This window comes from Acomys minous (genome assembly GCF_964271855.1).
Source record: "Acomys minous genome assembly, chromosome: 4".
Taxonomy (NCBI): domain Eukaryota; kingdom Metazoa; phylum Chordata; class Mammalia; order Rodentia; family Muridae; genus Acomys; species Acomys minous.
The window spans coordinates 113,763,950-113,778,590 of record NC_140486.1 but is presented as its reverse complement, the minus strand read 5'-3'; the positions used below and the strand labels follow the sequence as shown (position 1 = coordinate 113,778,590).

The following is a 14,641-nucleotide window of genomic DNA, read 5'->3' as shown; positions in this document are numbered from 1 at the left end:
ACATAACCTAATGGTCCCCACTCTGCTAGGGGTTAAACAGGACTCTTTATATAATCAAAACACGTAGATAATAAGCTCTCATTTGAATGTTCCACCATGGGCTTCTTAGAATTCTAGGCAGGTACTGCCCCCTTCAGGCTTCGTCCGCGCAATCCTCATGTTTCCATACAGAGGTCACCACAAGCAGAGTGAGGACAGTAAGGAGTGTAGCTAACCTCAAACGATCCACGTGTCTTGAAAATGTGGGCACACACAGCATGCAGCATTGGTCACTGTAACTACCCAGACACCCTAACAACATTGCCCTTACTCAGAATATGCACGGTGCCTCTGACATGGGGACCTGGAACATCACAGACAAAAAGCTGCAGCCTGGCTGGGACGTTAAAACCCTCTGTGGAACTGTCTAGGCGAGATCGTTCCAAGACTTCTCCAGGTCCATGCCACACAGGAGGGGTGTGAGACCTGAGCATCAACCGCAGTGCAACCACTCGAGGCTGGGAGCAGACCAGGTAGGACCCTGATGCGGGGGCACCTAGTAGGGGAAATCAAGTGCTGCCTGTACCCAGGAGTCACAGGAAACCACGATTCACATTTCAACAAGGCTATCACGAACACCCAGGAGAGAAAGGCTTCCCCAAGGAACGTGGTGTCTCCTTTTCACATTAGACTGTCACCTCCAGTCTTTGCAAACTGAAATTTCGGTTTAGAAGCTGCCCCTGCCCAAAGATGAGCAGGGAATAAATAAGTGAGGCTCCGATTACACCAGGGCCTGGCTGGCTCACTATGAGTTTCTTGCTAGGAGAGTGAGCCTCCTCCCCAAAACAGGCGTGGAGAGGAATCAGAAGACGATGTACATTAAGTAGCAATCTTCTTCAATGTCCTAAGCACCAGTTTCTCACATTAAAAATAGCTACATAATTTTTATGACTCTACATGAAATAACACTACACACAAATCATGTATTAAAATGGCTTTATGTGGAGTTAGATTATAATAAATAAGCAAAACGAGTAAATAGCTATGTACGTGGCCCTCGGAAGTAATGAACCTGTTTATAAGGAAAACACCACCCATCACCAGGAAGGCTTCTTGCCTTGTTTGTAAACACGTAGAAGGTGAAATTTTTTTTCTTCAAGGTGCTGCAAGATGGCCCCTAAATTTGTCACCCAGTATAGTAAGGATGGCCCTACGCAGAGGCACAACAGCCTCGGCTGACACCTCTAAGGTCTCTCTCCCCTGGGTCAAAGGCTTACACTGCCCTGTGGGCACACAGGCCACTCTGGCCTGCAGCTGGCACGTGGGAGTGCAGCAGTCTCGGATTCTCAGAAATCCCCCGTGGCTCCCAAGCTCCCACATCTTCAGTCTGAAATGCTCCAGCCTCTCTCACAAGGGCCGCAGCCATTAACTGCACGCAGGTGGACCCTGCCCCGCCGCTGTGACTGCATGAAAGACTCCCTCCCAGGAACCAGCGCCCATTTGCACAGACCAAGTGAAGCTGGGCGGTAGCCCCAGAAGAGTCGACGGATGCTCTAAACCAACCAGAGCTACGAGCGGGCCACCAGTGTCATCCGTGGAAGGCAGAACTATTTCCTGCCCCCACCCCCACCCCCACCCCCAACAAACAGAATGCACTCTAAATCAATTGGCTTTATCAACCAAAAAGATGGCATTTCCAGGGCTGCCGAGCGGGGTTGAACTCTTTATTCTTATTGTTTTGGAAATGAAGCAGCAAAAAGACGTCACACGTGAATTCCAGCTCGTCTTGCTTAGAGACGTGAAGTAATTTAGGACCTGGTTTCCGGGCTAATGAAAACCCATTTCAGGCTAGCAACATTGGCCAAAACAAATGCTTGAATTCAAGTCCTGTTGTGTAATGGGGAAGTTTAATTAAGGCCCCACATTACAGCTGTAAATGTTCCTGTGTATAATAAGGTCTAAATGAAACTGAACCTAATCAAAGTTACAATCCCTTCATTAGCAAATTACAAACAAGAGCGCACAGCTGACACGCCGGCTATGATTATTACAACTAATTGCCTCGTTGTTACAGACCAGCCTGAAACAGTGTTCAGATGTCCGTCTGCAAGAGCAAATTAGGGCCACGTCAGGCTATTCCTGTGATCACAAGGGGTTCTTCTACAGCGATCTGATTTACCCCTGTCGCCTGGCGGCCAGCGGCCCAATCAAAGCCATGCTACAAAGGCAGCCTTTGAAGCTGGTGCAGCATGGAAACAGGCTCCATATGCAGGCGGGCAGACCGCACTTCATTAGAGCTGTTGTCGCATTTCCCTCTTCTTATTCTAATGATCCCATTTTAATACTCACAGGAACCCCTTCTAATTGATGTCAAGTGAGTGACTTCTACATTCATCAACAGAGCACATCAAACAAACCCTGGTGCTTGAGCCAGCATCATCCCAGGCTGCACCGAGGTGTGTCTCCAGCGAGGCTGGGAAGGGGACAAGTGTACCTGTTTAATTGGGATGGCTCGCCCGCTCCCGATGCTGTCCGCACGGCTCTCCAGGCCTTTCTTCTCTTTGTCTGGGTCGCTCCCTTTCCTAGACTGCAAAGCAAAAGTAAAGTTAGCATTTGGGCGAGGGTGGTGGCTGCCAGACGGGTCTTGCCCCAGCGTGTAGAGCCCCTGCCAACAGGATTCAGAACGGCCACCCCCAGCGGTCCATCTGCACTGACTCATCACTCCAAAGAGAATTTTCTAAACTTTCCCCCTGACTTTTTCTACTGCAAAATTATCTTTTAATTCTTTTTTAAAGAGTTCAAAATGCAATTACTAGAAACCAATGGACCATCCAGGAGCAACGCCCAACGAGAAAACACATTCTAGAGCTGCAGTTAGCATAGCTGAAGAGGGGGGGTGGGGAGCTCAAAGGTTATCTGGAAGCCCCACTACAGAAATGTATGGATTAAATTAATGTCTGGATGATTTTAAAAAACCTATTAACCACTCAGCGGTGTGACTTACTGGTATACCCCCAATGAGTCGTTTCAAGGGGCAAGAAGCAACTTTTCCTTTTATTGCTTCTGGGCAGTTAGAAAGCCACAATTTCAAAGTTAAAGCAGTCTACTGTAGCAAGAAGATAACGGAGGCAAAAAACTGAAAATCTCCTTTTGACAAAATGTCAACATTCAGGGAGCCAACGAGCAACTGTTTGTTTGCCAGGGTCCTGAGCCAATTATCTTGGAAGGATTGTCGGTGCGATGTGAACTGCCCGGTAGCTGGCAGGTGCAGGGAGGAGGGCACCTGGGGAAGGCTGCAGGAGCGCCAGCCACCGTCCACGTCCCGTCTCCTGCTAGCATGAGCAAGTGTAAGCACGGTGATTGTCTGACAGATTTATTTTATTATGAGAGAAAGATCTGAGACTCGTCCTCCTTAATAACTGTGCTGACAAGTGACAACTTCACTCCATTACTTTTCAATGGGAACATTACTCACGCAATATTGAAAATGGAGAAACATTTTCCCGTGCTTTTCAAATCTGAGATGATATATGAAACGGAGAGACTCGATGGTGTCCGGTACTGCTGGGAGTAGCTAATGAAATTCAGATTCAAAAGGGTGTGGGGCGAAGCAGACGATGCCTCTAAAACAGTATCCTAAAAGGCAAGTCTCTGGGGTATAATAAAAGCAAGGGCTGATGGGACAGATGTAAGATTTCAGCCCAGGTCACCGCTAAAATTCAGGCAGAAGACCCAGAGAAAAGTGCGTGTGCTATCAACTCGGCTTAGGCACTTCAAAGGCACTGACTTTGCCACGTGGCAGTGCACGTGAGAAAGCACACTCTTAGCTGATGGCAGGGACTTCTGCATTTATCTAACGCCTCCTCGGTGCCCCGTGCCGTGTGCCTTCATCATGGGCCTCAGCTATGCCATAGGAACCCCTCACTCTTTACTCTTCTCGGTAACGCACAGTGGACTGCACACAGCCAACTCTTTCCCCCCACCGTCAGTTCGTGGGAAGGCAGGCCTGTGAACTTTCCAATTGGAAAAGACATTCCAAAGCTCGTGGCTGACAGTGCTTCAGAAATCCTGAATCAATGGAGGAGAGCACTGAGGGTATTTTGGGAACTTTATCAGTTCTAAATACCTAAATTTGAAAATCCATCTTCATTATTCTCCATTAAGCAGAACAATTAACAAAACAAACATTAAAAAAAAAATGAACATTTTCCTAGAGGCGACGCATCTGTCCCCAGTCAACGTTCTCAGAGCAGAATTCCGGATTCCACGAACGAGGGAAGCAGCAGCACACAGCTCCAAACATGCAAAGAAACAGAAGCCACGCTCCATCCAACCACACACCCAGAGACACATGAGACGGAAACTCAGGGTACCCACTGGGAAAAAGAAAATCCACCACTGAAGACACGATTTCTGTGGAGAGTACCATAAAACTAAAGGGCAGAGCTCCAACAAGCTGCTGGGTCTTCGTGATTGCCACCTACACACTGCCTCAAGGAGAGAACTAAGCCACAACCAATCCACTAGATACAAAACCCTGTGCCTCTGACTCCCCAGGGAAGTGTCTTTGCTTTCCTGCCCACTTTGAGAGTCTTCAGTGGTGCACATCTCCCCCCTCTCTGCCAACACTGCTCATTAGGTGCTGCTGGCAGCCCTCGGTAGCCACTGCTGTATCCAGCCTGCCGCATTCTTCAGAACCAGGTGTTACCATACCCAGTGCCGGTCCTGGGGACTTGAAGCTTAGAAGGACTTCCGAGCCCCACAGACACTGAAGACAGAGGGAAGAGACAGTGTCCAGTTCACTTGAAAATGTCTAACTCCCTATGTGTGATAAACAAAGTCACAGAGGCAGCCAGTCCCTTGCACACTGGGCAGAGAGCCGCTGCTGGCATCTCTGCCCATCAAACAGAGCCTGCTCTCCTCGCTCCAGTCAGGCAGGAGTGGATGGAACACACCATGCCAGGCTCGGGGCTCCTGTTCTCCCCAAGGCACCAAGTGTCAAATCTTTTATGCTGTGGATTTTGCTGTCTTTTCTTCTCCGGTGAGCTTCTCTGAGTAGGGCCAGGTTATGCATTATCTTTGAGTACTGGTGTGCTTAGCTCTGTTTAATGCTATCAGCATCACACTGTAAGCTTTTTAAAACACCACACAAAGACACAATTCTGTAAAAGCTTGAAAAGACATAAAAACACTACCATACAGAACTTAGGGAGCCTTGCTAGCTTAATACACCCCAATGTGGACAACATACTATACCCGCTCAGGTAAATAGCAAGGCCTGGAACAGAGGCAGGGGGATGGCTAGGGTAGCTTGGGTACCTCATGAAGCAGCTGCAAACTGCTCAATCTCATGATTGTCACAGAAAGTGCACAGGGTTTCTTCTTTTTTAATTCTTATATATTACAAAATATCATTCAATAAAACATTGTTATCACATGTAAACTGGACTATTAAATGAACTGTTCTAAAACAAAAAATCCTGTATTTCTAAAGTAGGCATCCAATGGGCCATCTCCTAGTGTTTCATTTCTCAAAGCAATGGCCTTACATAAAAAAAAAAAAAAAATTAACAAAACATGATGCAATTTAAATTCTCACTGGTAAGGCATAATTGCCTCGGCAAAGTAATGTATGACCTTCTACAGCTAGAGTGATTTAGCTTATGGAATTTCATGCAAAATACATGGGATTTATTTGTTTAAGCCTGTATGTTTGCCCAAAAAAAAAAAAAAAAGAAAGAAAGAAAGAAAGAAAACAAAACAAAAACAACTCAAAAAACAAAAACTTGAGAGCTAAAGATGTTATCCCTGTGTGGCACAGAACCACTTTAAAAAGCATGTGAGGCTATGAGGAGAACTGTGTGCATACAGATCACCTCCAGCCTTTTCAGGTTTGCTAACAGAGAGATGGACAGTGGCCACCACCTGCACACCTCCATTCTGGACTGCAGGGAGAGTTAACTAAGATGGTTTGCCTCCGGCACAGCTGTCCACAGATGTAAATGCACACACGCTTTGGCAATGTTAGTCAAAAGCCACCCATAGCAACAGGATGGAGACTGCAAAACTGGACAGATTTAAAGATAGAATCGGACTGTTGCCTATTAAAATCTGACTTGTTAATTTGCTTAGGTTTCAGAATTAATGCTCCTTCTTTACACTGCTTGTATGACACTGACATCTAGTGGAGTTGATGTTTCCAAGTCCTTTAGCTGAAAATTCTTGCCAGCGCCTCTACCACCACTCTGCCCATGCCAAAGCCAAACCAAGGAACAACCAAGACACTGGGACTTTGCTGGAATTTCGGCAAGTTTATCCTTTAGAGCCACAACACAAAACTGAACACAGCACTAGATTCTGTTCTACGAACACTAGCTGGGAAACCGGATTCAACTTTAAATGCTTTATTTTTAAACTGTCCTCTGACATTAAAGAGAAGAGAGCAAGTCCACACAGCCTGAGGTGCTTTAAGACACCTCGGTTACAGTGCAGTTCACAGGGAGCTTAACAGCTTGTAACAGCTCCTGTACTTGCCCTTTAAGGCCAGTAGCATGATGGCTTCCTTTCAGTGTGGCCAGCTCTGGCCACAAGCATGCCTCTTAGACACTGAGCACAGCCAGAGCTCGAAAAACAGCTATTGTCAGCAATATCTGTTTCCCCCTCCTCATCTTCAGGTCTTAAAATTAAGATCCTCATCACGTCATGTGACTTGTCAATCACTCAGGCCCTGAGCTCTTTTTGGAGACAGGAACAGAATCTCTTAACAAACAGTTCTGTGTTTTGTCCTGGTTTTCGTTTATTTCTTTATATGGTGGAAAGCAAAGTTAATGTGCACTGAGTAGGCAGGAAGCTAGCCAGGAGCCCTCTCCATAGCCAATCCTACAGTGGGGTGGTGGGATAAAGACTTCGCATCCACCACTCCTCAACACCCTTGGAGCCCAGAGCCTCTGAAGCCAGCTGCGGCTTCCACAACTGGGTTTCTTTTGGGGCCCATTGAGTCACAAGTGAATGAGCATACTGTTTTGGGAGGTGGCACCTTCTTAACTGAGGGTCCTGCTCTGGCCATCCCGCTAGAAAATGACACTTAGATAACCTCCGGGGCTGTGTGTCCTAGGAACTATATAGCACACCACCTTACATCCGTGCACTACTTAATGCGGATCAGACACTCGCCTGCACTGCGTGTAAGACAAAACAACCCCTACAGACCATCCAGCAGGCCAGTATCTACCTGTGCTGAACATCACAGCAGCCCACGTTCCCAACCTCAACAGCAGCGAGAAAACCACAAATAATAGCACTAAGGCTGCTCTGCCCCTCCAGGGAATGCTCTCAGTGGACACCTCCACTGTGGAATAGCAACTGCTCCCAGATCAGAGAGGTCCAGGGCTTTGTCTAAGGTCAAACGTGCTGCCAGCCGTGTGCCAGAACTGCAGGATACAAGGCAGCAGAGGAAAGGACAGGGTGCCTCAAAGGGGACCTGCTGTCATCAGCAGACCTGAGCGTGAGTGACCTAAGCACAGATAAAGCCACAGGCATGGTGGGAAAGAGTGAGGCACCCACAGATGTGGACGGTACCCACATCAGGTGGCCACCATCAAATGAAAACATCAGTTCCACCTCAGACGATGAACTTCTAGCTACTCCTGGGGACCTCCTTTAGGTCAAGACAGGAGTAAGAAATGTCCTTGTGACAGTCAATGGCATCATCCAGGGTCCAATGATCTGCACAGACTTTAAGCAGAGACACTATGCAGAGCTGGTGGAGAGAGAATAGCTCTGGGCTCAACTGCAAAGCCATCCATGGTTGACTGGTGATGTCTACTGGGCATTAAGAGGCAGGAAACAGTATGTGTGCTTCATCTGTAGTTCAGGGAGTATCTGCACCCATCAGCCTGAGGAGCTGGGAAACGTGTGCAGAGCTGGTCCCAGCTTGGACTCAAGAGTTTCTAAGTCAAAGCTCAGATTTCCAGCCCTGAAGGACTCTGAGGAAAGTCTAAGAGAAGCCAGTGGCGGGGAGTGCCTAGAGCCATGGACAGAGGGCTGAGGTTGCAATACTGAAGGAAAGGCAAGTCCTAGCCCCATGCCCACCTCTGTTTCAGTTCTCAGGTACCAGCAAGTGAGCAGGGCTATGGCTAAGACCTTTGTGACTGGCCAGATGCAAATGGAACTTCCCAAGACCGCCACCGTCTCTCTGCATCTAACGCAAGTCTTTAATGTGAGACCATGAGAGCCCTGGGAGGGTAAAGGTTGTGCACAAACTCCTCAGGATTCACACTCATTCAGTCCCTGCTGGGATATTTTCCCATTCTGCTCAGGACCCAAGTCTTCCCTTCTCGCAATTTCCTCAGACTCCATGGTGCATTGTGACTCTCATTAGTTTAGCTTGGATTCAGCAAACATCATTGGACCCTGGGACAGATGTATGACTTAAGATGTCAGTGACATTGAGAGGTTGGTCTCCAGGACTGACACTCACCGTGAATAGGTTGGACCTGCGCTTGGACTGCTTCCGGACAGGCGTTGGAGTGTTGGCAGTAGGAGGGACGTCGATCCGAAGCTCCTTCTGGCTGGTGCTTGGGGTCGAAGGGACAGAGGAGGAGTAGTCACTTAAACTCCCACCTCCATTACTTGTCTGTAAAAAATATAACAATAAAACAAAGCAAAACAAAACGTTCTGTTAGTGAAACAGCATTACAACCACCCAAAAACAGGATCACAGCAAGAAAAATAGCAAGCAACAATGAAACAGCAAATGTGAGAAAAGGTATCAACTTCCCTTACCTGCCCAGGTTTACTAATACCAAATGCTGTTGGAAGCAGAGCAAGAGTTGCTTTGTCTGAGAAAAGAGACCTCAGAGATCTCCCTAATGCCCCCTGAAATTTTCTTTCTGCTTCTTGAGCCAGTCTTATTGTGTTGCACAGCCTGACCCTAAAACTCACTATGTAGGCCACATTAGACTTGAAGAAATCCTCTTGTCTCAGGCTCTACACTACTGAAATGTGAGCAAACTTTGAAAAAGAATTGAAAAAAAATTATCCTTCCTTTGGGAAAACGAAGATGCAGTTAAAAATGGCCCTACGGTCATTTCACTGTTCCTCCTGGGATGAAGAGAAAGAACAGCCACTCAGAACAAGTGGCCATTCCTAATTTAACCTCACAAACCAGAGAGCTACACTAAAATGTTTTTAGACCACTCAAAAGTTAAAAACACCAACCATGAAGGTGTTCAGGCATGTGGCTGGCCCATCCTAAGCCCCAGTAGTAAATTCACCAAGGCAACGGTTCCCAAACAACCTAAGTGCCTGCAATGGGACACTCGCCCAAGGAAGACTAACTGCAAAACAAGGACCAGCAAGTCACCAGCTCCTTAATGCAGTCCTGGGTGGATCCTGGTGACAGTACTTTGCTTCCAAGTTAATAACTTAACAAAACGTTGTTAGGGGATATTACCAGCTTCCATGGGTCCTACAGGAGATGGTGGTTATAGGCTAACCCCAGATCTAAGCATAAATGTATTCCTTAGCTGGTGAGATTTACTCACAACTGTTTCCCATTATAAACCCGACAAGCGCAAAGCCAGTGATTTCAATCAACAGCGAAGACAGCAGCACACACCTGGCACCACCCTGTGCCAACATGCCTCATAACGCAGGCAGTGTGCAGAGAGAACATTAAAGATCAACTCCCATAAAGCCCACTTGGCCACAGCAGCTTCTGAAGGAAATGGGAAGTCAATTACAGACATGCTGTTATTTACAAAGTTGGAAAAAAGAAGGCGGGGGGGGGGGGGCCGCGATGACAGCTTTGGCACTGGCTGTGAACATTCCCTGTACCAAGTCCTCCTTGGTGCTCACTCTGTGCCTCACCTCCCACACCACCCTGCGTACCTGGCTGATGTGCACGGCTGACACCTGGGCAGAACACACAGAGGAGTGGCTTGGAGAGTTGGGTAAGGATTTGCAGGGGCCTATAGACAGCTGCTGCTTCTTCCTTGTGGCAACAATCTTCTGGGCAACTAGAAGACATAGAGACAGGAAACATCGATGTGAGCCTGGGGGCCCAATATGAGGTGAACCACAGGGAGCTCTGTGATCCCTGGCTCCTCCCATCTCTGCATCTATAATGAGTTTCATCTGGACACCTGACTACTAGGATAAACCAAACATTCTCCAGGGCTTTTGAATCCCATCTCCCAGCTGAACACGGCCCACAAGTGAGCCCTGGCCAATGGGATTACAGCACAAGCAAGCCATTGGCCAATGTGGCTTTCAGGACCTGTTCTCAGGTAAGAACTGTTCTTTGCCTCTTTCTTCTGTCTTTTTGCTTGTTCTTTCTAAAACGTACAGATGAGACTTTGGTGCCAGCAGCCACCCAGGACCATCAGGTGACTTGGGAACAGAAGCTACAGCAATGACATGGGATGCAGAACAGACCAGTCTTGATTCCTGGGATGGCCTCGGCCTGCTCCAACCACCTCAGGGGGACTCAGATGTGCAACAAGAGCACACACCCACCACTTACTATCCTAACAAAACAACACTTCCCAGTCAGTTGGTGTAGGAATAATCCCAAATAAGGAAAAATGAAAAAAAATCCCTTTGAAAGTTTCCCTAAAGAATGGCTTGTAACTTTACAAACTGGGTAGAATTATACCCAAGAAAGAGCAATTATATCCAAGACCTTTTTCCTTTAAAAAAAGAAAAAATTCTAACATACTACACCACATACACTAGAAGTTTATCTTAATCGATGCAAAAATAAATTCAACCAGCCATAACTTCTCTCAGCAAACAGGCTTGCTGATAAAGCATATCTATCGAATTTAACTGCAAGGAAAGGCAATAATCAGAAAACCGTTCTTACACCAATAGGTGTCACTGCAGGAGAGTAGCTGTACTCTGTACCTTCACGGAGGCAGGTCTTTGGGGAGGAACTGGAATTAAGTCTGGAACTCCCTGGTCTTTGCTCTACACACACTGCTGCTGCTGCTGCTGCTGCTGCTGCTGCTGCTTTTGAGACACTCTGTCCCTCTAGCACAGTGGTTACAGGATACCACACGGTGTTCACAGATACTTTCACTTCTAAATGCACACAACTTTAAGCAGAAACTGGTGTGTCCACAGCTCCTGGCTTTTGTGCAAATGAATGATAGTGTTAAATATGACAAAGTGGAAATGCAATCTATAAAAAATGGTTCCCAGAGACACAGCAGCAGCAGCAGCTTCATCAGTCACAGCCCACCTCCAGAAGGCTCCTCATCACCCTGAAAGGACGGTATCAATTAATTTATCTTCCCGCCAAATATTGATCATAATCTTCATCAGCTAATCATGTTTAAATTACAGAGGAATAGTGTGGCACTCCGTCATCTCAAAGCCATTGGTGTATTGATCAGGGACTGTTGAAAATGTGTATTAGACTATCTTAAGGGAAAAAAATCATTACCTGAACTCAAAAGTAAAATCTAAGGTCAATGTCCAAGAACTACAAAACAAGTGTCCCAGGGAGGTTCTGAAATTTCGAGGTCCAAATTAACCCTGGGTGCTGTGATTTGAATGTGAAATGTCCCTTTGGGCTTGTGTGTTTGAAACTTATTCCCCAGCTGGTGCTGCTGTTTGGGGAGTTCTTGAAAAGTTTGAAGGTAGAGCTCTTTTGGAGGTTATAGTCTGGCCCCACTTTCTGCTCTCCCTATTTCTGCTTCCTGTGTGTAGATGGAATGTGACCAGCAGGCCCCACTTCCTGTTCTCCCTCTTTCTCCTTCCTGTGTGCAGATGAAATGTGACCAGCCAGCTTCTTGACTGCCAGTCTATCTTCATGTTTCTGCTGCTATGCCTTCCCTGCCAAGATAAGCCATATCATATCCCCTCTGGAACTGCCAGTCAAAATACCCATTCCCAAAGTTTCTCTTTCTATCAGGATTTCTGTCACAGCAACAAAAAAATGAATACACCAAGTGACTAATCGTTTGCAAAAAGAAGTTCAGATGATCAACATTTCTGTTTTGCTCCCAGCTGAGTTTCCACCAAGCTGGACTCACAACTACTTGACCACAGACCTTGGAGGAAAGGCACAAAACCTGCTTAAACATGCACTCCGGACTCCTGTTACAAAGGGTCTTCCATGTGAAGGGAAGGTTTAGGAAACTGAGTCAAGTATGTTTGTGGAAACTGTCACTGTGTGAAACTTTGAATGCAGATTCCCTGCTGTCCTTCTTAGAAGGCACAGGGCAAGTATTCAGTGAATGCAGGCACAGCACAGCCACAGTCGGTGGCACGGGGTGTGGCTGCACAGGGCAAGTACTCAGTGAGCGCAGCCACAGTGGGTGGCACGGGATGTGGCTGCACTGGGCAAGTACTCAGTGAGCGCAGCCACAGTGGGTGGCACGGGGTGTGGCTGCACTGGGCAAGTACTCAGTGAGCGCAGCCACAGTGGGTGGCACGGGGTGTGGCTGCACTGGGCAAGTACTCAGTGAGCGCAGCCACAGCACAGCCACAGTGGGTGGCACGGGGTGTGGCTGCACACACAGTGGGTGGCACGGGGTGTGGCTGCACACTGACTCTAAGCCTCTTACCACTCTTGTTCTTCCAATCTTAATTACCAAAACACAGACTCACAACATCTAACAACCGACAGCATTTATTTTTACCACACTGATTTCATGTTTGATCTATTTCCTCATTATTCTTTAGACCTTCTAACTTACATACACCAATAAAGGAAATAATTTTTACTGTAAAGTGTTTTGTTCTACAATGTTGTGAGTACTTTAGAGAGATACACCATAGCAGGGGCACGTCTACTTAATGACGGACAAGAAGATTCTGAGTAAGGATGAATTGAACGAGAAAAGGGGGAAGGTGAAAAAAGACTGTCCTGTGTTGCAGGACTTGGCACCTTTTTGGTCTAAGGGAAAAATGTATATTTACTGTCCAGTAACTTCTTGCTAACAGGCACATATTTGCTAATGGCTGCTGCTGCTGCTGCTACCTACTTTATGTATCAGAGAGGACACAGCACACCTGTGTGCCTTGGTTAAAAACTATGCTAAAAGTGTCACTAGGTGAGTAAAAAGTACAGTGACAACTCCAATCAGGAAGAGACTGTGCATGCTATTACAGGACCGTGGCCATCATCACGTGACTATGTGGAAATCTGGGCAGATCCACAGGACCCTGATCTCAACAGGTAAGCGCCTGGCCTCTCCCTAATCACCACTCTAAGGCAAGGGCCACCAGAGGTGGGAAAGGAGGCCCCACCCTTTTGAGACTGTAATTACTGGTGATACTTGAAATACTTAAGTGCTGCTGGTAGATTCACAGTAAAATATAACCCCAGGCTCTGCTGGCTGGGTGACCTCATCCTCTTTGAGTTGGTTAGTGCTTTGATCATTCAACAAATACACCGTTACATATTTTAGATCAGCATTCATATGTAAATGTCTCATTTAATGTGTCATGCATCAAACAAGCACACAAGCCCAAAAGAATCTGCCTTTTTTTTTTTTAATTGTCGAGATTTAACATTCTCTCATACTTGGTGGCATTTCTGGACACTGTATGCTGTGCTCCATCTAAAAGTGTCACCTGGAAAGAGAAGACCATGACATTTTTCCTGCCTGGTCCACCAATTCCTACCTTCTCCACTGAGGTCCCTTTAAAGTTGCTTCCACTACAACTTAGCTTTCTGTTTGGACTTGAATAGTAGGCAAAAAACAAAAACACACACACACACACACACACACACACACACACACACACACACACACACACACACAAACACACACAAGCCGCTACCACCAAAAAACCCAAACAACCCTCCTCCTCCCCCTACCCCCCCCCCCCCCCCGAAAACAACAACAACCAACCCCACTCCCTTTGGCTAGCCCTTCAGTCCTACTTATGGATTTAACTGTGCAAGGCTCACAGCAGTCAAATGCAGGCAGAAAAGCAAGTCAGAATGTCACCACCATATATAGGAGGTAGGCTGCTGTCTGGGAGTGTGACAAGTTCTTCTCCGCGTTGCAAAGGCTCTACCCTAATCTGGGTTAATGCATGATAGCCTTCAACCAAAACATATATTCCTGTATACAGCCCCACTCTCCAATTAGAAAAAGTTACAGATCATAACAACAAAAAAGGACCTGCACTTATTTGCTCCTTCCAAAAACTGTACATTTTCTAGTGAACAAGGAAGCACCCCCCCCCCCAAAAAAAACCCCGCTGAAATTGACTGCTCTGCTCAACCCTCATCAAACATCCCTTATCTTCTTCCATGACGTCACTGGCTCATCCACACAAAAGCATGAACATCCTTGGTCCTACATCAAGAACGTGAGCCCTCTGCTTATAGGCCTGTGACCATGCACATAAAAGTAGTTCTTGTCTCCACCGTGGGAGACCCAGGACCTCACTCTACCCAGCAGATACAGAGGACCCAGCAGGAGCTAGGTGTGGTGGCTCCGGCTCTTGCAGAACCTGAAATACCAAGGCTGAGAGTGGTGACTTTAAAGAGTCATGTCCTTCACACTCTCAGGCATTTGAATGCTTGGTCTGTGGGTGGTGGCACTGCTTGGGGAGGCTTAGAGGGTGTGACCGTGTTGGGGAAATAGGTTACTTGAAGCAGACTTTGAGAGTTTACTACTTCCTTGTCATGATGGAC

The 14,641-nt window shown here is 46.9% G+C and overlaps 1 protein-coding gene across 6 annotated transcripts in view; it reads right to left on the bottom strand.

Annotated features, from left to right (window-relative positions):
* AGAP1 (ArfGAP with GTPase domain, ankyrin repeat and PH domain 1) overlaps nucleotides 1-14,641 on the bottom strand; it is a 431,164-nt gene that overhangs the window by 214,204 nt on the left and 202,319 nt on the right. For all 6 annotated transcript variants that reach the window (XM_084779501.1, XM_084779502.1, XM_084779503.1 and 3 more), the window contains 3 exons: nucleotides 9,871-9,998; nucleotides 8,459-8,614; nucleotides 2,474-2,566 (listed from right to left, as the gene is read on the bottom strand). In XM_084779501.1, the coding sequence (XP_084635627.1) occupies nucleotides 2,474-2,566; nucleotides 8,459-8,614; nucleotides 9,871-9,998 (377 nt within the window). The remainder of the gene's footprint in view (nucleotides 1-2,473; nucleotides 2,567-8,458; nucleotides 8,615-9,870; nucleotides 9,999-14,641) is intronic.